Source organism: Puma concolor, chromosome B2 (assembly GCF_028749965.1).
Source record: "Puma concolor isolate L17-30 chromosome B2, mPumCon1.1.hap2, whole genome shotgun sequence".
NCBI classification, from domain to species: domain Eukaryota; kingdom Metazoa; phylum Chordata; class Mammalia; order Carnivora; family Felidae; genus Puma; species Puma concolor.
In genome coordinates this window covers 82,026,968-82,052,605 of record NC_141671.1, presented here as the reverse complement: position 1 = coordinate 82,052,605, position 25,638 = coordinate 82,026,968, and the positions used below count along the sequence as shown (strand labels likewise).

The following is a 25,638-nucleotide window of genomic DNA, read 5'->3' as shown; positions in this document are numbered from 1 at the left end:
TCTGTTGAGTATGAACCGCGTGCTAGACGTGGTGCTGGACACTGGCTCGATAATGATGAACAAACACTGTTCCTTGCCCTCAGACACTTTCCTACATAATAGGCAAACAATTTAGGCCAGGGTGTTGAGAGCTTTGAAGAGGGGATACCAAGTAAAGTGGGGTAGGAGGAACAGGAGAGCTTTTTATAGGGTAGAATACCTGAACTGTCTTATAGAACATGCAGGAACTAGAGGTGCCCCTAGGGTCTAGCCTACGGGGGCGGGGCCTACGCCATTGATTGGTAGGGAAGTAAACCAAAAACAACTTCCTCTGCTACCTGATCTGGGGATCTTCCTCTTGATCTCTAACCGTTTCCTCCTGTTTGTCCATTTTAATAACTTGTAACTGTCATATCGACCTGTATATTTTTAAATTTTCTGGAAAGACCTCCATTTGGCAGAATGTGTTCTGGGAGAACACCAATTTCCCAGATTCTCTCCCAATCGCTTTGTTTCGGAGAAGTCAGTCAGACAGGCAAGCATTCCAGGTAGTGGAGACGGAAAGAGTAGAGGGTGTGCAACCATAAGGCGTTTATTGTTGCTGGAGCATGAAGTGTGAGATGAGGCTGGCGGGGAAGCTATGGGTCAGAACTTGAAAGGCTATATATGCATACATATATACACATATACATGTATGTATATATATGTCAACGAACTTGGAATTTATCTTTAAATGATGAGGCATTGAAGGATTTTATGCTTGGTGCGGTGGTGATCTGATTTGCATTATTAAAATCCTCTGGCCTTGAGAAGGAGAAGTTTCAGATGTTATTACAGAGATCAAGCTAGAGAAAATGAGGATCTGAAGGAAATGGTAGGCAACAGGATAGATTTGAGAATATTTAGGAGATGAAATCAACAAATTTAGCAATTGATTGAATATTGGTTTTCAGCATAGGTGCATAATGATGACATTCATCAAAAAATATTAATGGAGGGGCGCCTGGGTGGCTCAGTCGGTTGAGCGTCCGACTTCGGCTCAGGTCATGATCTCGCCGTTGGTGAGTTCGAGCCCCGCGTCGGGCCCTGTGCTGACAGCTCAGAGCCTGAAGCCTGTTTCGGATTCTGTGTCTCCCTCTCTCTCTGACCCTCCCCCATTCATGCTCTGTCTCTCTCTGTCTCAAAAATAAATAAATGTCAAAAAATTTTAAAAAAATATATTAATGGAGAACATAAAATATATATCTCGAAAATGACTGAAGTTTTCCACCAAAATTATCTTTCAGAGAAGAATGACCTTATTACTGATGTACTTACAAAGCCTCTCATTTTACTAGTACTTCTTAAAAACTTTACATTGACTAGAAAGTAGTGATTGGTTTAAAAATATTTGCTTAGGAGCGCCTGGGTGGCTCAGTTGGTTAGGCCTCTGACTTCAGCTCAGGTCATGATCTCACAGCTCATGAGTTCAAGCCCAGAGTAGGGCTCCGTGCTGATAGCTCTGCTTTGGAATCTGTGTCTCCCTCTTTCCCGTGTAGAGCTCTCTGCTTCTGTGCTTCTGTGCTGACAGCGCTGCTTTGGAATCAATCTCCCTCTTTCTCTGTTTCTCTCTCTCTGTCTCAAAAAATAAACATTTTAAAAAATGTATTTGCTCGGAAAGACCTCAATCAATGCCAAATTGGGAATTTGGGATACTTACGGAACAGAAGTCAACTGAAGGTATTTTTTTTTTAAGAAAACAAAGAAATGTAACACAGTTACATATTTTATTAAGTCTGAACTCACAATTGCAAATGTTGCTTTCAAAAAAAGAAAAGCAAATTCCAGGCGCCTGGGTGGTTCAGTCGGCTCAGGTCATGATCTCACAGTTCGTGAGTTGAAGCCCCGCATCTGGCTCTATGCTGACAGCTCAGAGCCTGGAGCCTGCTTCCAATTGTGTGTCTCCCTCTCTCTCTGCTCCTCCCCTGCTCACATGCTGTCTCTCTCTCAAAAATAAAAGATTAAAAAAAGATTATATTAAAAAAACACAAATTCTAGGGGCACTTAGCTGGCTTAGTAGAGCATGTGATTCTTGATCCTCTTGATCTTGGGGTAGTGAGTTCAAGCCCCACCTTGGGCATAAAGCTTACTTAAATAACAACAGGAAAAAAAAGCAACTCCTGAAGATGTCTATATGTACTTATATTGGGTAATCTCCTAGGGATAGTGTTAAGGAAGGAAAAAGTACAGTATGGTATGCTAGCTTTTGTATAAGAAAAAAATGAGTGAAAGAATGAGTGAAAGAAATGCAGTACATATATTTGCTTGTTTTTGCATAAAAAACACTTGAAGGGTAGGGGCCCCTGGGTGGCTCAAACGGTTAAGTGTCCGACTTTGGTTCAGGTCATAATCTCGCGGTTTGTCAGTTCGAGCCCCACGTTGGGCTCTGTGCTGACAGCTCAGAGCCTGGAGCCTGCTTCGGATTCTGTGTCTCCCTCTCTCTCTCTGCCCCTCCCTCACTTGTGCTCTCTCTCTCTCTCAAAAATAAATAGTGTAAAAAAAAAACACAAAAACACTTGAAGGGTAAATTGGAACTTAATAAAAGGGTAATTTGGGGTGTCTGGGTGGCTCGGTTGGTTGAGCAATTGACTCTTGATCTCAGCTCGGTTGTTGATCGCAGGGTTGTGAGTTCAAGACCCATGTCAGGCTCCAAGCTGGGTGTGGAGCCTACTTAAAAAAAAAAAAAAAAAAGTGGGGTGCCTGGGTGGCTCAGTGGGTTAAGCAACTGACTTCAGCTCAGGTCTTGATCTCATGGTTCATGGGTTCGAGCCCCGCATTAGGCTCTGTGCAGACAGCTCGGAGCCTGGAGCCTGCTTCGGATTCTGTGTCTCCCTCTCTCTGCCCCTCCCCGACTTGTGCTCTGTCTCTTCCTCTCTCTCAAAAATAAATAAAACATAAAAAAATTTTTTTTGAATAAAAAAATTTTTAAAAAGGGTAATTCTTCAGGGAAAAAGACAGCTTTTTTTTTGATAACAGCTTTATTGACATATAATTCACATACCATATATTTCACCTATGTAAAGTGCTGAGTTTTCCTTTTTATAACCTTTTGCTTTTGAATCACAGAAGTGTTTCATATATTCAAAAACTGAATCAAATCAGAAGGAAAAAATGCAAAAATTGAAAATAAATTGAAATAAATGAAACTGTGTAAATGAGAGAAATATAACCACTCAAACCAATAATAAGTGACATTTGAACACAGTGCTCTGACTATACATCATTAGTGGGATATATTCCAAGCACAAAAAGGACTGCAAAGAAATCCTATACTTTATGCAGTAGTTTTATTGTTAGTCTCAATATTGTAATTTTGAAACTATTTCATGTATATTGTAAGATAAAGAAGTGTGTAATATGTTAATAATTTTAGGAACCAAGATACTTGGTGAAAGCAGCCACAGATAACGTATAAACAAATTAATATGACTGTGTTTCAATAAAGCTTTATTTATAGAGACTGAAATTTGAATTTTATATTTTTTACCTGTCACAAAATATTATCCTTCTTTTGATTGTATTCCCAACCACTTAAAAATGTAAAAGCTATTCTTTGCTTATAGACCAAAATGTACAACACCAGTCAATGAGCAAGATTTGGTCCACGGGCTGTAGTTTGCTGACACTGCTTTAAAGTCTCATCGCTTGGTACTCCCTCACAGGCACTATGCTTCCTACTGGCCCTACAAAACATTTTTTCTTTTTTTTAAAGATTTTATTATTTATTATTTATTTTTATTTTTTATAATAAATTAATGTGGGGCTCAAACTCATGAACCATGAGATCATGACCTGAGCCAAAATCCAGAGCCAGACGTTTAACTGACTGAGCCACCCAGGCACCCCTAACCAAGACATTCTTTAAGAAGTTGGAGGACTTGCACTGTTAGTGATCAGTGAGATGATTGATTTGATGTGTTAACTTATCTAGGTCACAGGCCCATATGTTTGGTTACATATTCTTTCTGGTTATGTCTGTGATAATGTTTCTGCCTGAAATGGTTGAATGAATAAAGTAGATTGCCCTCAGGGGGACTGGGTGGCTCAGTCAGTTAAGGATCTGACTTGGGGTCAGGACATGATCTCACGAGTTCCTGAGTTTGAGCTCTGCATCTGGCTCTGTGCTGATGGCTGGAGCCTGAAGCCTGCTTCAGGTCCTGTGTCTCCCTCTCTCTCTGCCCCTCCCCTACTACTGCTCTGTCTCTCACCCCCCCTAAAGTAAAAAAAAAATCTAAAAAAAATTTTTTTCATAAAAAATAGGGCACCTGAGTGGCTCAGCTGGTTAAGCATCCAACTTCTCAAGTCATGACCTTGTGGTTCTTGGGTTTGAGCCCCCATTGGACTCTGTGCTGGCAGATTAGAGCCTGGAGTCTGCTTCAGATTCTGTGTGTCCCTCTCTCTCTGCCCATTCCCCACTTTCACTCTGTCTCTCTCTCTCTCTCAAAAATAAACATTAAAAAAATCATTTAAATAAATAATAATAAATAAATAAATAAATAATAAATAAAGTAGCTTGCCCTCACCACTGTGGGTATCATCCAATCAATTGGAGGTCTGAATAGAACAACCAGGTGGAGGAAGAGAGAATTTACTCTGATTTAGATCTGGAACATTGATTTTCTCTTGCTCTGGGACTAGAACTTAGACCATTAGTGCTTCTGTGTTTCAGGTCTTTGGAATCAGACTAGAACTGCACCACTAACTTTCCTGGATGTCCAGCTTCCAGGTGGTAGATCATGGGACTTCCTAGACCTTGTAAGTTCATGAGTCAATTCCATATATGTCAAATATATATAATAGGATATTATAGGAAATATTTGTTTATACATAAGCATCTTGTATTGTTTCTGTTTCTCTGGAGAATCTTGACTACTACAACAGATTTCAAGACTCACTATAAAGTTACAATATTTATGACGATGTGGCATTACTGCAAGTATAGACAAATGGCCTAATGGAACAGAATGGAGAGTCTAGGAACAGAACCACACATACAGGGTTACTTGATTTATGATAAAGACAATAAAGGACTGTCTTCCAAGTGGGAGAGAAAAACCCAGCCACAATAGTTTCTCCAGCAATGAATGAGATGTGGCAATCAGGGGAAAGTGAAACATACCGAATGAGTAATGTCAGTCAAAAGAAACCATGGCACAGAATATCAGTATTCTGACCAGGGCTCAGAGATGTGGCATATCAGTATGTGAAAACGAGGGCCCGAATTTATGTGGAAGGGAAAGTAGACTATGGTGAATATACAGATAAAAATAATGTGAGGCAACAAGCAACAATAAATATAACTGATAACATTCTATTTCTGAGAGACCAGACCAAAGACAAGGCATGGAGTGGACGATTCTTCTTTGGTCATTGTTTAGTGCACTTTCATTTCCAAATCATGTATATAGTCTTTACAGTTCCTAGGGACAAGAATTTATTCTTTTACATAAAAATAAAAGGTGTCTTTTCAATAAAGGTGGAGAGCAACTGGATATCTATATGGAAATAAACCATGGATTACTTTTAAAAAATATTTTTAGGGGCGCCTGGGTGGCGCAGTCGGTTAAGCGTCCGACCTCAGCCAGGTCACGATCTCGCGGTCCGTGAGTTCGAGCCCCGCGTCAGGCTCTGGGCTGATGGCTCGGAGCCTGGAGCCTGTTTCCGATTCTGTGTCTCCCTCTCTCTCTGCCCCTCCCCCATTCATGCTCTATCTCTCTCTGTCCCAAAAATAAATTAAAAACATTAAAAAATATTTTTAAAAAAGGGGTGTCTGAATGGCTTAGTCAGTATACCATGAGACCCTTGATCTTGGGATAGCAAGTTCCATTTGGCATATAAATAACTTAAAAAAATAATGTTAAAAAATTTACTGTACTGTACTTCACACCATGCATAAAAATTAGTTTAAGACAGATTATAGATTTAAATGTAAAAGTTGGGGCACCTGAGTGGCTCACTCAGTTAAACAACTGACTCTTAATATCAGCTCAGGTCATGATCTCACCATTTGTGAGATCAAGACTGCACTGGGCTCTGCACTAACAACACAGGGCCTGCTTGAGATTCTCTCTCTCTCTCTCTCTCTCTCTCTCTCCCTCTCTGCCCCTCCCCTACTCTCTCTCTCTCTCTCAAAATAAATAAATAAACATTTAATATAAATAAATAGAGGTACCTGGGTGGCTCAGTCAGTTGAGCATCCAATTTCAACTCAGGTCATGATCTCATGGTTCATGGGTTTGAGCCCCGCATTGGGCTCTGTGTTGACATCTGGGATCCTGGAGCCTGCTTTGGATTCAATGCCTCCCCCTCTCTCTGCCCCTTCCTCCCCCCCCCCCCCCCCCCGGCCACCCCCACACACTCTCTCTCTCTCTCTCTCAAAAATAAACACAAAAAAAATTTTTAATAATAATATAAATAAATAAATGTAAAAGTTAAATCATAAAGCTTCTAGAAAAAAATAGAAGGATTATAATTTAATGACTTTGGTGTAGCCAAAGATTTTTTTTTAAACAGGCCAAGAAAGTACTGACCATAAAACCTTATTAAAATGAACTTTACTAAAAATTAAGAACTTTAGGGGGTGCCTGGGTGGCTCAGTTGGTTAATTAGCCAACTCTTGATCTTGGCTCAGGTCATGATCTCGAGGTTCATGAGATCAAGCCTCATGTTGGGCTCAGTGCTAATGGTGCGGAGCCTGCATGGAATTCTCTATCTCTCCCTGCCCCTCTCCTGCTTGCGTGCATGCTCTCTCTCTCTCACTCTCTCTCTCTCAAAAATAAATGAACTTTAAAAAAATTAAGAACTTTTGGGGCGCCTGGGTGGCGCAGTCGGTAAGCGTCCGACTTCAGCCAGGTCACGATCTCGCGGTCCGTGAGTTCGAGCCCCGCGTCAGGCGCTGGGCTGATGGCTCAGAGCCTGGAGCCTGTTTCCAATTCTGTGTCTCCCTCTCTCTCTGCCCCTCCCCCGTTCATGCTCTGTCTCTCTCTGTCCCAAAAATAAATAAACGTTGAAAAAAAAATTAAAAAAAAAATTAAGAACTTTAGTTCAACAGATATCATTAAGATAGTAAAAAGGGAAGCTACTGTAAAGAGGAAAGTCTTCCTCTCTACCTTGTAGGTTCATAACTGCATCTATGAAATAAACTGACAAAAGGCAGATTAACAGGATAAAAGGAATACAAATTTATTTGTTTATTTATTTATTACAAACTCACTGATTTTAATATCATATGCATCACAGTGTCATCACGGGGGGGGGGGGGGGGGGACTGTATACCCAAAAAAGCAGTGAGCTGTGAAAATTTTTTTTTAACGTTTATTATTTTTGAGAGAAAGAGACAGGCAGAGAGCAAGCAGGGGAGGGGCAGAGAGAGAGGAGACACAGAATCGGAAGCAGGCTCCAAGTTCTGAGATGTCAGCACAGAGCCCAACATGGGGCTCAACCTCACAGACCGTGATATCATGACCTGACCTCAACCTGAATTGAGACGGACACTCAACTGACTGAGCCACCTAGTCGCCACCCTATGAAATCTTGTATACCATCTTACTAGGGGAAGGTTGAAGGGGTATGTAAACTTTTAGGGGAGAGTCAATGAGTTTTAGGAAAGATGAATAAACCCTTAGTAGTAGATAGTAGGGTAGTTTGTGACAAAATGTATCTGGGTATGGTGTAGACTTCTAGTCTCCTCTTCTGTGTTAAGATTCAATCTTCCCTGACCGATGAAACTCCCAGGAAGGGGATTTATGACAGTTGATTTCCTTTTGGAGGATCTGTCTCTAGGCAGATAAAGGGAGTTCAGAGAAAGCCTCTCCCTGCATTTACTGTTTTTCAAGTGCCCTACAGCTCAAAATAATCAATATACCAGAGCAGTATATTTTAGGGTGGAATGTCCTAGGCTTCTTCACTACCAACCATGGGAAGATATTTATAATACATATATCTGACAAAGAATTAAATCCAGAATACTAAACAAAACAACAAGCCACACTCACACCCATAAATCAATAACAAAAAGACGACCCGATTTTTTTTTAATGGGCAAAAAAACTACACCAACAGTATACCCATATGACAACTAAGTAGTTGAAAACATACTAACATTCTTGCTCATCAGGGAAATGCAAATTCAAACAATGAGATACCTCTACAACCCAACCAGTCTGGCTAAAATTAAAAAAAGTCTGAGATGGGAATGCAAACTGGTGCAGCCACTCTGGAAAAAAGCATGGAGGTTCCTCAAAAATTAAAAATAGAACTACCTTACAAGCCAGCAATTGCACTACTAGGTATTTATCCACGAGATACAGGTATGATGTTTCAAAGGGACACATGCACCCCCATGTTTATAGCAGCAGTATCAACAATAGGCAATGTATGGAAAGAGCCCAAATGTCCATCGGTGGATGAATGGATAAAGAAGATGTGGTATACATATACAATGGAGTATTACTCGGTGATCAAAAAGAATGAAATCATGCCATTTGCAACTACGCAGATGGAACTAGAGAGCCTTACGCTAAGCGAAATTGGTCAGTCAGAGAAAGACAAATATCATATGACTTCACTCATATGAGGAATTTAAGATACAAAACAGATAAACATAAGGGAAGGGAAGCAAAAATAATATAAAAGCAGGGAGGGGGACAAAACAGAAGTGACTCTTAAATACAGAGAACAAACAAAGGGTTGCTTGGAAGGGTTGTGAGAGGAAGAATGGGCTAAATGGGTAAGGGGCACTAAGGAATCTACTCCTGAAATCATTGTTGCACTATATGCTAACTAACTTGGATGTAAATTAAAAAATAAATAATTTTTTAAATTCCAAAAAAATAATAAATAAATACAAAACTTCTGTTACTGTGGGAAATTAGACACATAGAAATGATCTTAAAATTTATAGGGGCGCCTGGGTGGCGCAGTCGGTTAAGCGTCCGACTTCAGCCAGGTCACGATCTCGCGGTCCGGGAGTTCGAGCCCCGCGTCGGGCTCTGGGCTGATGGCTCAGAGCCTGGAGCCTGTTTCCGATTCTGTGTCTCCCTCTCTCTCTGCCCCTCCCCCGTTCATGCTCTGTTTCTCTCTGTCCCACAAATAAATAAACGTTGAAAAAAAAAAATTTAAAAAAAAAAAAAAAAAAAAAAAAAAAAAAATTTATAGATGCATATTTTTCAAAATAAAGATACAAGGATCCAGTGGAAATTAAGGACTACAATGTTTGCTCAGAATGTTATTAATCACAGTTAACATAATAGTGTTACAGAATGTACTAGTGAACAGAGAAAAGAAGAAAAGAACAAACTGATGATAATGGTGTGACTGTAAATGAAGATACTTGTATATAATCAACATCCTTTTCCATAAATGTATATGTAATAAAGACAAAATAAATAGTTTAAGTTATAAGGGGGAAAAAGTCTGAGAATAACAAGTATCAACAAAGAAACAGAATAAGTGAAACTTTCACACTTTCCTAATGATGGTGAGAATTGTTGCAACCATTTTGGAAAACGTTTAACATTATTTACCACAGCTTGTGTTTAAAATAACCAGCCTTGGGGCACCTGGGTGGCTCAGTCGGTTGAGCGTTTGACTTCAGCTCAGGTCATGATCTTGCGGTTTGTGAGTTTGAGCCCTGCATCAGGCCCACTGCTGTCAGCAGATCCCACTTTGGATCCTCTGTACCCCCTCTCTCTACCCCTCCCCTGATCACTCGAGTGCTCTCTCTCTCTCTCTCTCTCTCTCTCTCTCTCAGAAATGAATAAACATTATGGGGCACCTGGGTGGCTCAGTTGGTTGAGCCTCTGACTTCAGCTCATGTCATGATCTTATGGTTCATGGGTTTGAGCCCTGTGTCGGGCTCTGTGCTGAAATCTCAGAGCCTGGAGCCTGCTTCAGATTCTGTGTCTCCCTCTCTCTCTCTCTCTACCCCTCCCCAGCTTGCTCTCTCTCTCTCTCTCTCTCTCTCTCTCTCAAAAATAAACATTTTTTAAAAATTTAGAAATGAATAAACATTAACATTTAAGTCAAAGACAAATACCATATGATTTCACTCATATGTGGAATTTAAGATACAAACAGATGAACATAGGCAAGGGAAGCAAAAATTGAGAGGAAGACAAACCATAAGAGACTCTTAAATACAGAGAACAAACTGAGAGTTTCTGGTGAGGCTTTGGGTGGAGGATGGGTTAAATGGGTGATGGGCATTAAGGAGGACACTTGTTTAAATGAGCACTGGGTGTTAACATATAAGTGATGAATCACTAAATTTTATTCCTGAAATCATTATTACACTATATGCTAACTTGGATTTAAATTTTTAAAATTAATTAATTAATTAAAAAAAAAACTCAGTCTGGAAAAAAAAATAAAACAGCTTACGACCCCACAATCCCATTCTTGATTATATACCCAAGAGCTATGTGTGTTTTGTACATCAAGAAGCATATATCATGATATTTATAAAGGCTTCATTCATATTCATAACAGCTGTGACTGGGAACAACCTAAATGTTCATCAATACGAGAAAGAAAAGGGGTGCCTGGGTGGCTCAGTTGGTTAAGCATCTGACTTTGGCTCAGGTCATGATCTCACAGTTCATGAGTTCAAGGCTTAGGTCATGATCTCTCACGGCTCATGAGTTCGAGCCCCAAGTCTGCTATCAGCACAGAGGTTTCTTTCGGATCCTCTGTCCCTCTCTCTCTGCCACTCCCCTGCTCTCTACCCACCCCCCAAAATAATTAAACATTTAGGGGCGCCTGGGTGCCTCACTCAGTTATGCATCTGACGGGTTCAGGTCACAATCTCATAGTTCATGAATTCGAGCCTCTCATGGGGTTCTGTGCTGACAGCTCAGGGGCTGGAGGCTGCTTAGGATTCTATGTCTCCCTCACTCTCTGCCCCACCCCCACTCATACCCTGTGCCTCTGTCTCAAAAACAAACATTAAAATTGTTTTTAATTCACAAAAATTAAAAATACACATTTTTAAAAGAAAAAGTATATTTATTTTAAAAAATTTTGATATTTATTTATTTATTATAAAGAATGTTTATTTATTTTTGAGAGAGACAGAGAGAGAGAGAGACACATTGCAAGTGGGGAAGAGGGAGAGAGAGAGGTAGACACAGAATCTGAAGCAGGCTCCAAGCTCTGAGCTGTCAGCACAGAACCTAATGCGGGGCTTGAATTCACAAACCACAAGATCATGATCTGCGCCAGAGTTCGATCCTTAACCAACTAAGCCACCCAAGCAACTCAAAAAGAAAAAGCACATTTAAAAAAAATAAGAGAAAGAAAAAAATAAATTGTGTTATAACAGACACAGATAATGCATACTGTGTGATTTCATTTATAGGAAGTTCAAGACCAGGCGAAACTAATCAATGGTCATATTGATAATGTTAAAAGATAAACTGAGATATATTAACATTTTTAAGGGTTTATTTAAGCAAAAATCTGAGTCAGGCAGCATCCAATCTAGAAAATGAAAAAGAACTCCGAGGAGCTATATAAAATGAAGAACTTTCATAGGCAAAAGAGAGTAGAAACAAGGAAGTTGTACTGGTAAAAAAATCAAATGGGTATTGCAGTTACTTTCCTCAGGGATTGGCAGGAGACATTCAGGCAGATTACCTACTAGTGCTAATCAGGCAGATTACCTACTAGTGCTAATCCTGACTGAATGGTTTAAAACTCCATTTCTGGGCATGCTGAACTGTAATTAAGTCTTGGTTTAGTGAAGTAGAGCTTTGCATAAGCACCTCCATTTTGGGATCTGTTGTCTTGGTTTTTTAAATTTTTTTTAATTTAAAATATTTTTAAGTTTTTATTTATTTATTTTGAGAGAGAGACAGAGCGAGCAGGGGAGGGGCAGAGAGAGAGGGAGAGAATCCCAAGCAGACTGCACTGTCAGCACAAAGCCCCATGTGGTGCTCCAACTCACAAACCATGAGATCATGACCTGAGCTGAAACCAAGAGTCGGTCTGTTGTCTTGTTTTTAACAATAGTAAACGTGGGGGTAATTGGTTAAAGAATTTGGACTGTGAGAGGGGTGCCTGGGTGGCTCAGTCGGTTAAGCATCCAATTTTGGCTCAGGTCATGATCTCATGGCTCGGCTCATGGGTTCAGGACCCATGTCAGGCTCTGTGCTGACAGCTCAGAGCCTGGAACCTGCTTTGGATTCTGTGTTTCCTTTTCACCCTGCCTCTCCCCAGCTCATGCTCTCTCTCTCTCTCTCTCAAAATGAAATAAACATTAAAAAGAAAAAAAAATGGGGCGCCTGGGTGGCGCAGTCGGTTAAGCGTCCGACTTCAGCCAGGTCACGATCTCGCGGTCTGTGAGTTTGAGCCCCGCGTCGGGCTCTGGGCTGATGGCTCAGAGCCTGGAGCCTGTTTCCGATTCTGTGTCTCCCTCTCTCTCTGCCCCTCCCCCGTTCATGCTCTGTCTCTCTCTGTCCCAAAAATAAATAAACGTTGAAAAAAAATTTTTTTAGAAAAAAAAAGAATTCAGGCTGTGAGAAATGCATGGCTATTAATATGCTTTGGAAATTCTCCCAGATATTTTGGAAACATAACATATCATAGGTGAGGCTCTGTGGAAAAAGAATGGACTTTTCCCAGAAGAGACAGAGATTCACTTGATGGAGGAGCCTTTCTCAGAGCAGGGCAGAGAAAAGAGTGATTGAGACATAAAGGAATAGGGCTAGCAACAAGGGTCTCCATGAAAAGCTTACTAGAGAAATAGCATCTAATGTGTAATTTCTTTGACTTTTCTCTAAATCTGTGATAAAACCTATTATATTACTTTCGACCCTGAGCTCATATCCCACTTTCTCCAGAAGTGTTTGCTGTTTTCCAGGTTGACTTGGCAGATACCCTATTTGTATTCTCATAGCACCTTCTCCCTAAATCTCTATGGGAACCCTTTGTGATACTATCCCTTAGGTGTCTGCCTTCACCATAAGACTGAGAATCCTTTAAGGTCTGGGCCCCTGTCTGTCATCTTTACATTGAGTATGAGAATTAGGAACAGTTGAAACCAGAAAATCTTGAGAGAGAAAGAGATTTTTTTTTTGCCTCTTATGGACATTTACTATTAAATATGAATAAAGAAAGGTCTATAGTAGGTATTGAATAAGCTAACTGGGTAGTCAATGTTTATGGAAGGAACTGATAATTTAGTAAGGAATTCATTATTGAAAATAATGATGAGAGGGACTTGGTTTCTTCTAATTCTCAATGTGACCGCTTGTTTTATGTATGAAATCACGGGATGCCTTGGGGGCTCAGTCAGTTGAGTGTCGTCTGCCTTCGGCTCAGATTATGATCTCCAGGTTTGTGGGGCTGGGCTTGCGCTGAGGGATCAGAGCCTACTTTGAATTCTCTGTCTCTCTCTCTCTCTGCCCCTCCCCTGTTCGTGCTGGTGCTCTCTCTCTCTCTCTCCCCCTCAACAATAAACATTAAACTTTTTTTATATATGAAATCACAGCTGTTGGGGAAAACAATTAAAAACAAAATCTCTTCCAAACCCAGAAAATTTCTCCATGAAGGCAGAGAAAGGTAACAATTTTATTACTGAATTAGCATAAAACCAGAATGTGATGCACATCACAGACAATCCCCTAAAGAGGTTGCAAAGACAGAAATTTCACCCTTTTATATAGTGTTAAAAGATACACCAAGACTTAATAAAAATTTTAAGAGTGGGGGAAGGGGTGCCTGGGTGGCTCAGTGGGTTAAGTGTCTGACTTAGGCTCAGGTCATGATCTTACTGTTAGTGAGTTGAGCTATCAGCACAGAACCTGCGTTGGATCCTCTGTCCCTCCCTCTTTCTGACCCTCCCCTGCTGCTCGTTCTCTCTTTCTCTCTCTCTCTCTCTCCCTCAAAATAAATAAAATAAACATAAAAATTTTTATTAAAAAAAAGAGTTGGGTTGCCTGAGTGGCTCAGTTGGTTAAACATCCAACTCTTTTTTTGTACTTAAGTTTATTCATTTTTGAGAGAGAGAGAGAGAGAGCACAAGCAGGGGAGGGGCAGAGAGAGAGAAATGCAGAATCCAAGGCAGGTTACAGGCTCTGAGCTGTCATCACAGAGCCTGATGCAGGGCTTGAACTCAAGAGCTGTGAGATCATGACCTGAGCCGAAGTCGGTCACTTAACCGACAGAGCCACCCTGGCACTCCACGCATCCAATTCTTGATCTCAGCTCAGGTCTTGATCAAAGAGTCATGAGTTCAAGTCCTGTATTGAGCCCCACAAACAGTGCAGAGCCTACTTAAAAAATAGAAAAAATAAAATAAAAATTTAAGGGTTTATTTGAGCAAGAATCAATCCAAATTGGGCAGTGTTAAACCAGAAGTAGTACTCTATGACAGAAGCCGAGAGAAAAATTTATACAGAAAGTATAGATGCAAAGAAAGGAATTGGATTTGCTATAGCTCAAAGCTGGGTTGGCTGTTTGTGATTGTCTTTAGTGTTTGATTTCCTAACCTTCAGGCATTCACCAGACTTAGATTTTGATTTGCTTAGGAAGGCTACCAAGGCATTAGAGCCACCTCAGTCTCATGGCCTGTTTGTTTAATTAACTTAACAATAGCCAAGTGGCTATAATCCATTATATTAGGTAGGTTTTGCAATTCAGAGTCAGGTGACAAGTTAGGTCCATCTCCCCAGAAATTGGGCGACTGAGCATTATCTTCCTTGGCGATGATTTTGTTACAAAGAGATGGCTCCCAGGTCCTTAAAGAAAAATTCCTGAGTTGTAAAACTGGCAAGAGGCTTATTTTTAAAAAATATACATGTATTTGAAAAGAGCTGGAAAGAAGAGAAAAATTCTGAAAGAAAAGAATGAAGTGGAGAGAGGAGGAGTTTCCTCCCTTGTTTTCAAGGAAAATTAAGCCTCTTAATTTGTATATGCTCTTACACAGTTTATAAGTAGATAGAGAAATCAGTGCAACAGTTTCCCCCCGCCTTTTTTAAAGATTTCATTTTTACGTAATTTCTACCCCCAATGTGGGGCTCAAACTCACAACCTTGAGATTAAGAGTCACACACGCTACCAACTGAGCCGGCCAGGTGCCCCTGGTACAACAGTTTCTAAACGTGTTATTTTTTATAATTTGCACAAGTGATTTAATTAAATTGCTCCTGGTTTTCTCAGTCATCCTGGAAAGGTTGAACATTTATTAAATGCATATTGTGTATGAGAAAAGTATGTCAGCACTGTGTGATATGGCACTTCCTGTGTTCCTAGAGTATTTATTGACTCTGGGAGACAGACACAGAATCAGAACTTCTAGAGAAAAACTGAGGCTTTGGAAGGTTAAGTCACTTAACCTAGGTCACACAGCTAGTTAATGGAAAAGTACAACTAATGGCTGAGGTCCTTAGATACTGTTTCAGGGCTCTCTCAACTTCAAAGAACACTTCTGAGATCCTAATGAGACACAAATAATTTTTTTTTAATATTTTACTTTTAAGTAGTCTCTATACCCAATATTTTATTTTTAAGTAATCTTACAATCCCAATATCAAGAATTACATGCTCCAGGGGCGCCTGGGTGGCTTAGTCGGTTAAGCGTCCGACTTTGGCTCAGGTCATGATCCCGCGGTTTGTGGGTTCGAGTCCTGCATCGGGCTCTTTCTCGACAGCTCCGAGCCTGGAGCCTGCTTCGGATTCTGTGTCTCCCTCTCTCTCTGCCCCTTCCCTATTCATGCTCTGTCTCTGTCTCTCAAAAATAAATAAACATTGAAAAAAAAAAAAAAAAGAATTGCATGCTCCAGCAACTGAGCCAGCCAGGTGCTCCTGAAGCACAAATAATTTTTTGACAGCAATAATTTGAAGTTAAAGAAGAGTGCCTGGGTGGCTCAGTCGGTGTAGCATCCGATTTTGTTTTAGCTCAGGTCTTGATCTCAAGGTTTGTGGGTTCAAGACCCTTGTGGGGCTCCACACTGTGCAGAACTTGCCTGGGACTCTCTCTCTCTCTCCCCCCACCTCTCCCACTCATTCTCTCTCTCTCTTCCTCTCTCAAAATAGATAAATAAACTTAAAAAAAGAAAAAGAGCACCTGGGAGAAATGAGAACTCTTACCCCTGATGTGTCCTGAGTTCTGAATCCCACAATTTTTTAGTTTTTATTTACATTTTCTGTATTCATTAGAAAAACTTTTTTATTATAGAACAATAAAAACATCTATTAATGAAATATTATTAGGTAAATATCATTGTAACTGCCACACAGGTCATGAAATCAAACTTACAAGCTTTTCTATACGCCCTACCCCAAACACAGCCCCTCTCCTCCAAACAAAAACTACTATCCTGTCAGGGTACAAACTCCCTTGCATTTTGTTATGGTTTGATTAACCAAGTGTGCATTTCTAGGCACTACAATTTAGTTTTGCCTGTGTTATAAAAATTTGCTAAGTGTCATAAGTCTCAGTCTTAGTTCAGGCTGCTAGAACAAAATATCACAGACTGGTGGCTTAAACAACAAACATTTATTTTTCACAGCTCTGGAGGCTGAGAGGTCTAAGGTTAAGGTGCCGGCAAATTCCGTGCCTGGTGAGAGCTCTCTTCCTGGTTTGTAGGTAGCTGCCTTCTTACTGAATGCTCACATGGCAGAAAGAGAGGTTAGGCTCTGGTTTCTTCTTGCAAGGGCACTAATCCCTTTATTGGTGCTCCACCCTCATGACTTTACCTAAAGCTAATTACTTCCCAAAGGCCTTGCCTCCAAATACCAAATACCTTGCCTCCAAATACCATTAATTTTGGAGGACACAAACATTCAGTCTGTAGGAGTCTCATAATTGTTTCCCCTCCCATACCTTTCTTTTCCTTTTTATTTATTTTTTTGTTCTTGTTTTTTAATATTTTATTTTTAAGTAATTTCTACATCCAACATGGAGCTTGAACTCAGAACCCTGAGGTCAAGGATTGTGTGTTCTACCAAATGAGCCAGCCAGGTTCCCCAGCCTTTCTTTCTTTCTTTTTTTTAACATTTATTCATTTTTGAGAGACAGAGCATGAGTGGGGGAGGGGCAGAGAGAGAGACACAGAATCCTAAGTAAGCTCTAGCCTCTGAGCTGTCAGCACAGAGCCTGATGTGGGGCTTGAACTCACAAACCGCAAGATCATGACGAGCCAGTCAGATACGCAACTGACTGAGCCACCCAGGTGTCCCCCCTTGCTTTTCCTTTAAATTCATCTCTTTAGGGGCACGTGGCTGGCTCAGTCGGTTGTGTCTGACTTGATTTTGGCTCCAGTCATGATCTTGAGGTTTGTGAGTTTGAGCCCTGAGTCAGGCTCAGCAGTGACAGTACAGAGCCTGCTTGGGATTCTCTTTCCTCTCTCTCTTCCCCTCTCTTCTGTGGGCACCTGTGTGTGCACACATGCACTGTCTCTTTCTCTCAAAATAAATTAATTGAAAAAAATAAGTTCATCTCTTGAAAAATTGTGTTTTTGACTTGTAGACTCTCCCAACAGTCTGGATTTTGCTGATTATATATTCATGGTGCAGTTTAACATATTTCTCTGTTCTCTTTATTTTCTGCATATTGGCAGCTAGATCTCGAGATTTGATACTTTTGAGAAGACTATTGGTGGTATTATGTTCTTTTTATTTTTAATTTTTTTTAAGTTTATTTATTTTTGAGGGGGTTGCAGAGGGGCAGAGACAGAGAGGGAGAGAGAATCCCAAGCAGCTCTGCACTCAGTGCGGACCAAAGGTGGGGCTTGATTTCACAACTGTGAGATCATCACCTGAGTCGAAATCAAGAGTTGGACACTTAAGCCATGCACTGAGCCATGCAGGTGCCCCCAAAGGTAACCAGTTTTTTAAAAATATTATTATGTAGTCATGGATTTAAACATATATAACGTGTCAATTCATTGCAATTGTTATCTTCATTGAAGCTCAAATTGTACCATCATTGGTCAGCGGAGATCTCTTTAAGTTGGTACTGTAAAGGAGGAAAAGAAATAACTTTCCTTACCCATTTTGGGTTCTCTGGCTTGGGCCTGATAAAATACATTAAAAAGAGACAGATTAACAAGAGAAAAACATAAATTTATTAACATGTGCATCATGCATACACATAGGAGGACTCAGATCAGTAACTCAAATAGTTAAAACTTGGGCTTATATAGCATCTTAAAAAAAGAACAATAAATTTTTAGAGAAGTGACAAAACAAAGGAAAAGAACTTTGAGTTTCTGGAGGTGGCAAATTGTGAGAAGGCAAATATATGGGGAAACTAATGGTAGATAACAGACAGTTTTAGCAAAGTTTGTTATGTAGTTTCTTCTGCTGCTCTCTCTGTGCTAATAAAGGTCTACAGTTGTAGAGAAGGGAAGGGGAGACACTCTTAAAAACTTATATCCTGCTTACAGGCAAATAGGAGGGCAGAGAGTTTCTGGATCTGCTTTTCCTCAATTGTGTTCAGTTCAAGAAAGCTTATAGATCTTCTAGAAAAAGCAGCAATAGATTTGTAAAGAAATGACAAGGCAAAAGAGGTTTGGGCTAGAGGCAGTAAATTGTAGGCAAGCAACTAGGAGACTTAGGGAGGGAAAATTAGTGGAAGATAAGGATTATTTTAGTAAATTTGTTTATACAGACCCATTTGGTGTCAATTACCAGTCTCAGGTGGTAAGTACCTTCTTTTATTCCTTGTAAAGTCGGGAGGGGGGCGGGGCACTTTTCTCATGGGAAATTTTATGCCTTGCTATATGTAGAAAAGGGAGGCATGGTCAGAGAGCCCTTCCTGCATCTTCTGTTTCAAAGGGTCTTTACCTCAAAATAATCAATATACCAACGTGGCATAGTTTAGGGTGGCATGTTCCAAATTCCTTCATGCCTAAGTGGTATATTCTGCTACTGTTTAGTACCTGAGTCCTTTTGACATGACCCTAGTAGTCTTTTTGAAAATAGATATTATTTTACCTTTTATTATTGAAACTTTTCTACTCAAAAGTAGAAAGAGGATAATGAACTCCCTTCACTCAACATCTAGTTTCATTAATTATCAATATATTGCCAATCTTGTTTCATCTGTACCTACACATATCCTATTCCTTGCTGATTAGTATAACTTTATTTTTAGAGTTTTTCCTTTTTTTTTTTTTAAGTAGGCTCCACACTCACTGCAGACCCCAGTGTGGGGTTTGAACTTAACGACCCTGAGATCAAGACCCTGATGCTCAACTGACTGAGCCACCCAGGCACCGCTAAAGGTTTTCTGAGGTTTAACTTATATACCATAAAGTTCGTTCATTGTAGGTGAGCAATTCAATGACTTTATTCCATTTATAGAGTTATGCCACCATCACCACAATACAGTCTTGGAACATTTCTATCACCCAAAAATGTTGCCTTATGGTTGCTTGAGAAAGGTCATAAGAAAGGGTGTGTAGAGGAGGAAAAATAATTTTTCCTTTACCCTTCTAAGTTCTTGGGTAAGACCACTGTCATATAAGACTGATTAACAAGAAAACAACAACACATAATTTTATTAACAAGTGCACTTCACATATATATGGGATATACCCAGGGGTAAAAATGAGTAATTCCTCAAATGTGGGTAATTTTTCATCCATTGTGCTATGTCCTCAGGGAACCCTCTTGATCTTCTTGGGAATTTTAGAAACATTATTTATGTGGAAACGTTTTTTGCCCACCTCCACAGTTCCCTAGTTCTGGAAATCCTGTGCTTGAGTTTGAGTTCCCCCAGAAGCTAACATTCAAACCCTAGGGGAAAAAAATTCAAATTCAAATACATTTTTTAAAAATTTTATTTTTATGTAATCTCTTCACCCAACATGGGGCTTGAACTCACAACCCCGAGATCAAGAGTCACAGGCTCCACCAACTGAGCCAGTCAGGCATCCCTCAAATACGTTCTTAAAATATTGACTCATGGTATACACTTGCTATTAGAGATCTACCCCCCTTTAAAAACACTTTTTAGGAATATAATTTACACAAGGTGCACAAATCTTGTGTACAATTTTTTGCTTTTTAAAATTTATCTACCAGAGTAACACCACCAAGAGGAAGATAAGGAAACATTTCCATTACCATAGCATGTTCTCTCAGGTTCCTTGGTTGGCAACACTTCTCATAGCAACCGTTAGCTTGACTTTGTCATTATTTTGGCTTGTTCTTGAACATCACAAAAATGAACTTTCAGGTTCTCTTCTACTCCACACTTTTAAATTTTTTTTTTCAACGTTTTTTATTTATTTTTGGGACAGAGAGAGACAGAGCATGAACGGGGGAGGGGCAGAGAGAGAGGGAGACACAGAATCGGAAACAGGCTCCAGGCTCTGAGCCATCAGCCCAGAGCCCGACGCGGGGCTCGAACTCACGGACCGTGAGATGTGAGATCGTGACCTTACTCCACACTTTTAAATGACGTAATATATAATATATATGCCCTACTTTACTTAAATATTCCCTAACTGAACACTTATTTCCAATATTTATATTAAGGATGCTGCAAGGTGGGGCGCTTGGGGTTAGCTCAGTCCTAAGCCTCCGGACTTGGGGTTAGCTCAGTCCTAGGCCTCCGACTTCCTGAATTCCACCCCTGCATCAGGCTCTGTGGTGACAGCTCAGAGCCTCGAGCCTGTTTCCCTGCTTGGGATTCTGTATCTCCCTCTGTCTCTCAAAAATAAATAAACATTAAAATAATTAAAAAAAAAAAAGAATGCTGCAAGGGGGGGGGTGCTGGTCATACTTGTGAATTTCAATAGGAGGGAGGCACGGTGGGCTGAGGATCACATGCCGCTACGGGCTCCCTCAGTTCCGGGCCTAGTAGAATCTCCTGTCTCGCTGTCCCGCCACACCTTGTCTCCGGGACCTATCATCACTGCAATGGTCGGACCCGAATCACGATATCGATGCCCGCTTCAAACGTCCTCCCGGAACTGGGGCGGTAGTGACTCCCGCTGTTTCCGCTGCTGAGGGGGCGGGGCTGGGGCCGCCCTGCCGTGGCGGTCGTGGTCGAGGGCTGATGACGTAGGGCGCCGCGTGCTCCCCCACGTGTGCTGCAGTTCTCCAGGTGTCTGCGGGGCAGCCGTGGCTGGTTTCCCCGGGGGCGTAGTTGCTGGCACCTCCAGCGCGGGACCTCGGTGGCTCGGGGGCTCCGAGCGCTAAGTAGGGAGCGCTGATGACCGCCGGGGGCGGAGGGTCTGCGGTCATGGAGCACCTTTTCCTAGAGGTGGCGGCCGCGCCGCTGCGCTTACTCGCTGCCAAGAACGAGAAGAGCCGCAGCGAACTGGGCAGGTTCTTGGCCAAGCAGGTAAAAGAAGGAGGGAGAGGGAAAACGCCGGGCCGCCCCCGGCCGCCCCCCTCGCGCGTGCCCTGCGACCCTGAGTGAGACGCGCAACTTTAAGGGAGGGGAGAAGCGGCGTTCTGTCACCCTGGCCCCCTCCGCAGGGCTGGTCCGGGGCGGAGACGTCCGCGCGTGTTTGAGGAAATTGGAAGAAGCCTTTTGTGTGTATCTGAGAGACCCTTCCATTCTCCTCCAACCTACCTCTGTCTCCTCTCTGTAGCAGACGTGGCCTTCCGAAAGAAATGTGGTTTGTTTTTCTGTAATTGAAGTTGTATCTCTGCCCGCTTGACGTGTATTAACTTAAGTGTGCCAAGTCTAGCCACCCCTGTTAGTCTGGGTGACTGTTTTTCTTTTCTGCTCCATCCTTTAGTTGTGGCCGGCTGACACGTATTGATTGCGTTCCTGCTTTGCGTGAGGCACAGTATGGTTCTGTGAGGAGACAGAGAAATTCGTTACGGTCTCTGCCCCCAGGGAACTTAGCGTCTATTTTTGGAGACCGTTCATAAACACAGAAAACAACTGAAGGACAAAGCAAGACAGCTAATGCTGCGTGACATTAACCGTAGAGACTATGATGTGGATTAGAATTTTCTAAGAAATGGGGTTTTGGCCTTTTAAGAGCCTTCTCTCAACTCCCTGCTAAGTTGAGAACCTTTATCATGCATTTTCTTTTCACGTTGCATTTTAATTTCCCATTTTATGCTTCCCCACTCCCAATATCTCTGAACTTCTAGAGAGTAGAAAATGTGTTTAGTTTATTTTTTTCCTTCTAACTCCCGTATCTAGAACTTATTTATTCAGTCACGAATGCATTGTGTACACATATATCCTTTTGCCCAGGAAGCGACGGGAGTATTTTGGGTCTGGAGCTGCAGAGAACTAACATGAGAGGCATTTCTGTTTGGTGAAAACAAATTGCGCATGTAAAGGGCAGGGGGAGGGGGAGAAGAGGGGTGGGAGAGAAGGTCAGAGATACCCTGGGGCCTCTGAGCCCCAGTGAAGGGAATCACTAAACATGGTGAGCTGGTGAAAGAGAAGTGAGTTTTGGTGGGCTGGACTAAGTAAGGAAAGAGATCATCACTTTGTATGAGCTGAGCTTTTGGTGACAGTCCTGAGTTATGGATTGTTGATAGATGTATTTTTCTGTAAGTGGGTGTTAGAATTTAGAGCAGAGGTTCTGAAACTAGGGATCATAGACCAGCAACAGGGGTTTTGTGTTTCCTTACCACTGTAATTGGGTGTAACATAGATGTTTATGTACTGGGGGTAGGGAGGGGAAATGGTTTATAGCCTTTATTAGATACAGTTTTAGAGAATCTGACAGGTGTGAGAATCACTCATGTGAATTCTGAGATTGTATAGAAGTAGTATTAGACTTGAAAGCTACTAGAAAGTTCATTTGAATTAAGGAGATTGGGACACCTTTGCTTCTCCCTTTTTTGTGTGTCACATTGTCAGATTCTCTCCTGAGATGTCTTTCGGTTTGTTCCTTACCATTTTCATGATTAATTTCAAACCTTTCACTCAGAAGACTTGATTGTGTTGCCATTCTGTATTTATCCTATTTTTGGGAAACAAAGCAATTTTTATGGGAAAGCAAAGCCTTTTGAAACATGATTCTCATTGCAGTTGGGATCTGAAGTAAGAATTCTTTAGGATTGTGGGTTTTTTGTTTTGTTTTGTTCTTTATCTCAGCTGGTGACAGCAACTTCTGCCTATCCACTTTAGAGAACTGAGTGTCCTCACTCTTCTCACTTCTTTTCCTTCACATATGGCCAAGTCTTCCGTGTTTTATTTACTCAGTATTGAATCTATTACTTCCTTTTCATCCCTATTGTCACCACCATCCTACAGTTCTGACTCCATTCCAGTGTGGGTTTTCCAACACCTCCAAGCAATTCTCAGAGACAAACTGGGTGTCTTATAATTTAACTAAATTCTGACACTGTCTACTTGGAGATAACATGAGATCCCACGTGTTAAGGGCTGAGTCTTTCAAAACTGCCCTCCCCACCTCTGAATGCCATTTGAAAGTCCAGGTTGTCACCTGTACTTCTGACCAACTGGCTGTGGATTGGAGGTTCTCTACAACCCCCTCCTTGGGTTTGATTAATTTGCTAGAGTGGCTCACAGAACTCAAACATTTTACTTACTAAATTACTGGTTTGTTATGAAAGGATAGAATTCTGGAACTGCCAGATGGAAGAGATGCATAGGGACAAGGTATGTGAGGAGTGCAGAGCTTCCATGCCCTCTCCAGAGGTGACACTTTCTCCACATATCCATATTTTTACCAACCTGGAAGCTCTCCTGACCAAGTCCCTTTGGGTTTTTATGGAGGCTTCATTACATAGGGTATAACTGATGAAAACTTTAGCCATTGGTGTTGGAATTCATTGACCAACCCTTGGCCCTTGAGGTGGAGGTGGGGGTGGGACTGAAAGTTCCAACACTCATCACTTGGTTGGTTCTCTTGGCAGCCAGTTCCATCCTTGGGTGCTTTGCAAAATTCACCTCCTTGGGGCGCCTGGCTGGCTCAGTAGGTAGAGCATGCAACTGTTGATCTCAATCTAGTGAATTCAAGCACCATGTTGGGCCTAGAGCTTACTTAAAACAACAACAACAACCCCCCCACCCCCCCCTCACAAAATTCGTCTCCTTAACATAACAAAAGACACCTTTATCACTCTGCTCACAGGAAATTGCAAAGATTTTAGGAGCTCTGTGCCTGGAATGGGGTTGAGGACCAAACAAAAATGTGTTGTTACAAATCATATCACATATCCTTACCTCCTTGATTACTGTCTGTGTTCAAGAAAAGCGGAGTGCTTAAGAGCATGCATGGATATTGGAATGAAGTATGGCTAAAGATCAAATTCTCTTTTACATAATTGCTTTTGGGGTTTGAACAAGTTACTTAACTCTTCTGAGTCACAATTTCTTGCTATATTACATATGGTAGCTACTACATAGTTGGAGGGTCTCTGGAACCAGACTGTGACGTGGATTCTTGGTTCTCCTAGCTTTGTGACCTTGACCCCTTTTTAATTTTTCAGTTTCCTTATCTGTAAAATAGGGATATATTGCCTGCTTTATGGGTTGCTGTGAGGACTAGATGCCTACACTATAGTAAGCACTCTTTGTAGAAGTGGTTCTTAATTATTATTGCTATTAATAAGGTTGTTGTAAGATCCAGATAATGCATGTGAGGAGCTTACCAAAATGCCTAGCACAGAGCAGGTAATCAGGGGCATCTGACTTCAGCTCAGGTCGTGATCTCGCGGTTCATGGGTTTGAACCCTGTGTCTGGCTCTGTGCTGACAGCTGGGAGCCTGGAGCCTGCTTCAGATTCTGTGTCTCCCTCTCTCTCTGCCTCTCCTCCATGCACGGTATTTCTGTGTGTCTGTCTCAATAAATAAACATTTAAAAAAATTAAAGAAAAACAGTAATCAGTACATATGAGCTATAATAATACTTTTTATGTTTATTTTTGAGAGAGTGAGTATGTGCGCTCGCAAGTGGGGGAAGGGCAGAGAGGGGGGAGAGAGGATCTAAAGTGGGCTCCATGCTGACAGCAGAGAACCTGATATGGGGCTCAAACTCACAAACCTTGAGATCATGACCTGAGTTGAAGTTGGACACTCAACTTACTGAGTCATCCATGCACCCCAATATAATAATTTTTAAAAACCGCTTTATTAAGATATAATTCAGGTACCATATACTTCTTCCATTTAAACTTATAGTTCAGTGGTTTTTGCTGTTTTCACAGATGTGTGTAACTGTTACCACAGTTTTAGACTGTGATGTTTAGACATTTTCATTCTTTTGTAATTTTTAAAATTATTTTTTAATTTTGTTTTAAGTTCATTTATTTTGAGAGAGAGAGTACAAGGAGGGGAGGGGCAGAGAGAGAGGGAGGGAGAGAGAATCCCAAGCAGGCTCCACACTGCCAGTGCAGAGCCCAATGTGGGGCTCGAACTCATGAACCATAAGATCATGACCTGAGTTGAGATCAAGAGTTGGACACTTAGGCTTAGCTGACAGAGCCACCCATGAGCCCCTCTTTTTTTATTTAAAAAAGTCCCCCAACATGGGACTTGAACTCATGACCCCAGGTCATGAGTTGCATGCTCTTTCAATTGGGCCAGCCAGGTGCCCTGACATTTTCATTACTTCAAAAAGAAGCCCCCATACCTTTTAGATGGTAGCACCCCCCATTCCCACCCCAGTCACTGTGCTCTCCCACAGCTCCTCAGGCAACTACTAACTTAACTTTTTTCCTCTGT

At 41.3% G+C, this 25,638-nt stretch overlaps 1 protein-coding gene and 1 long non-coding RNA gene across 3 annotated transcripts in view; one reads left to right on the top strand and one right to left on the bottom strand.

Annotated features, from left to right (window-relative positions):
- Positions 1-19,100: 19,100 nt before the first annotated feature.
- Positions 19,101-20,547, bottom strand: LOC147581081 (uncharacterized). The gene is made up of 2 exons (XR_015251388.1): positions 20,417-20,547; positions 19,101-20,221 (listed from the first exon to the last, which is right to left on the bottom strand). It is a non-coding gene; the product is annotated as an uncharacterized LOC147581081 (long non-coding RNA).
- A 484-nt stretch (positions 20,548-21,031) lies between these two features.
- Positions 21,032-25,638, top strand: part of MDN1 (midasin AAA ATPase 1) — a 172,963-nt gene continuing 168,356 nt past the window's right edge. For both annotated transcript variants that reach the window (XM_086707409.1, XM_086707408.1), the window contains exon 1: positions 21,032-21,316. In XM_086707409.1, the coding sequence (XP_086563535.1) occupies positions 21,185-21,316 (132 nt within the window). In that variant the 5' untranslated portion in view covers positions 21,032-21,184. The remainder of the gene's footprint in view (positions 21,317-25,638) is intronic.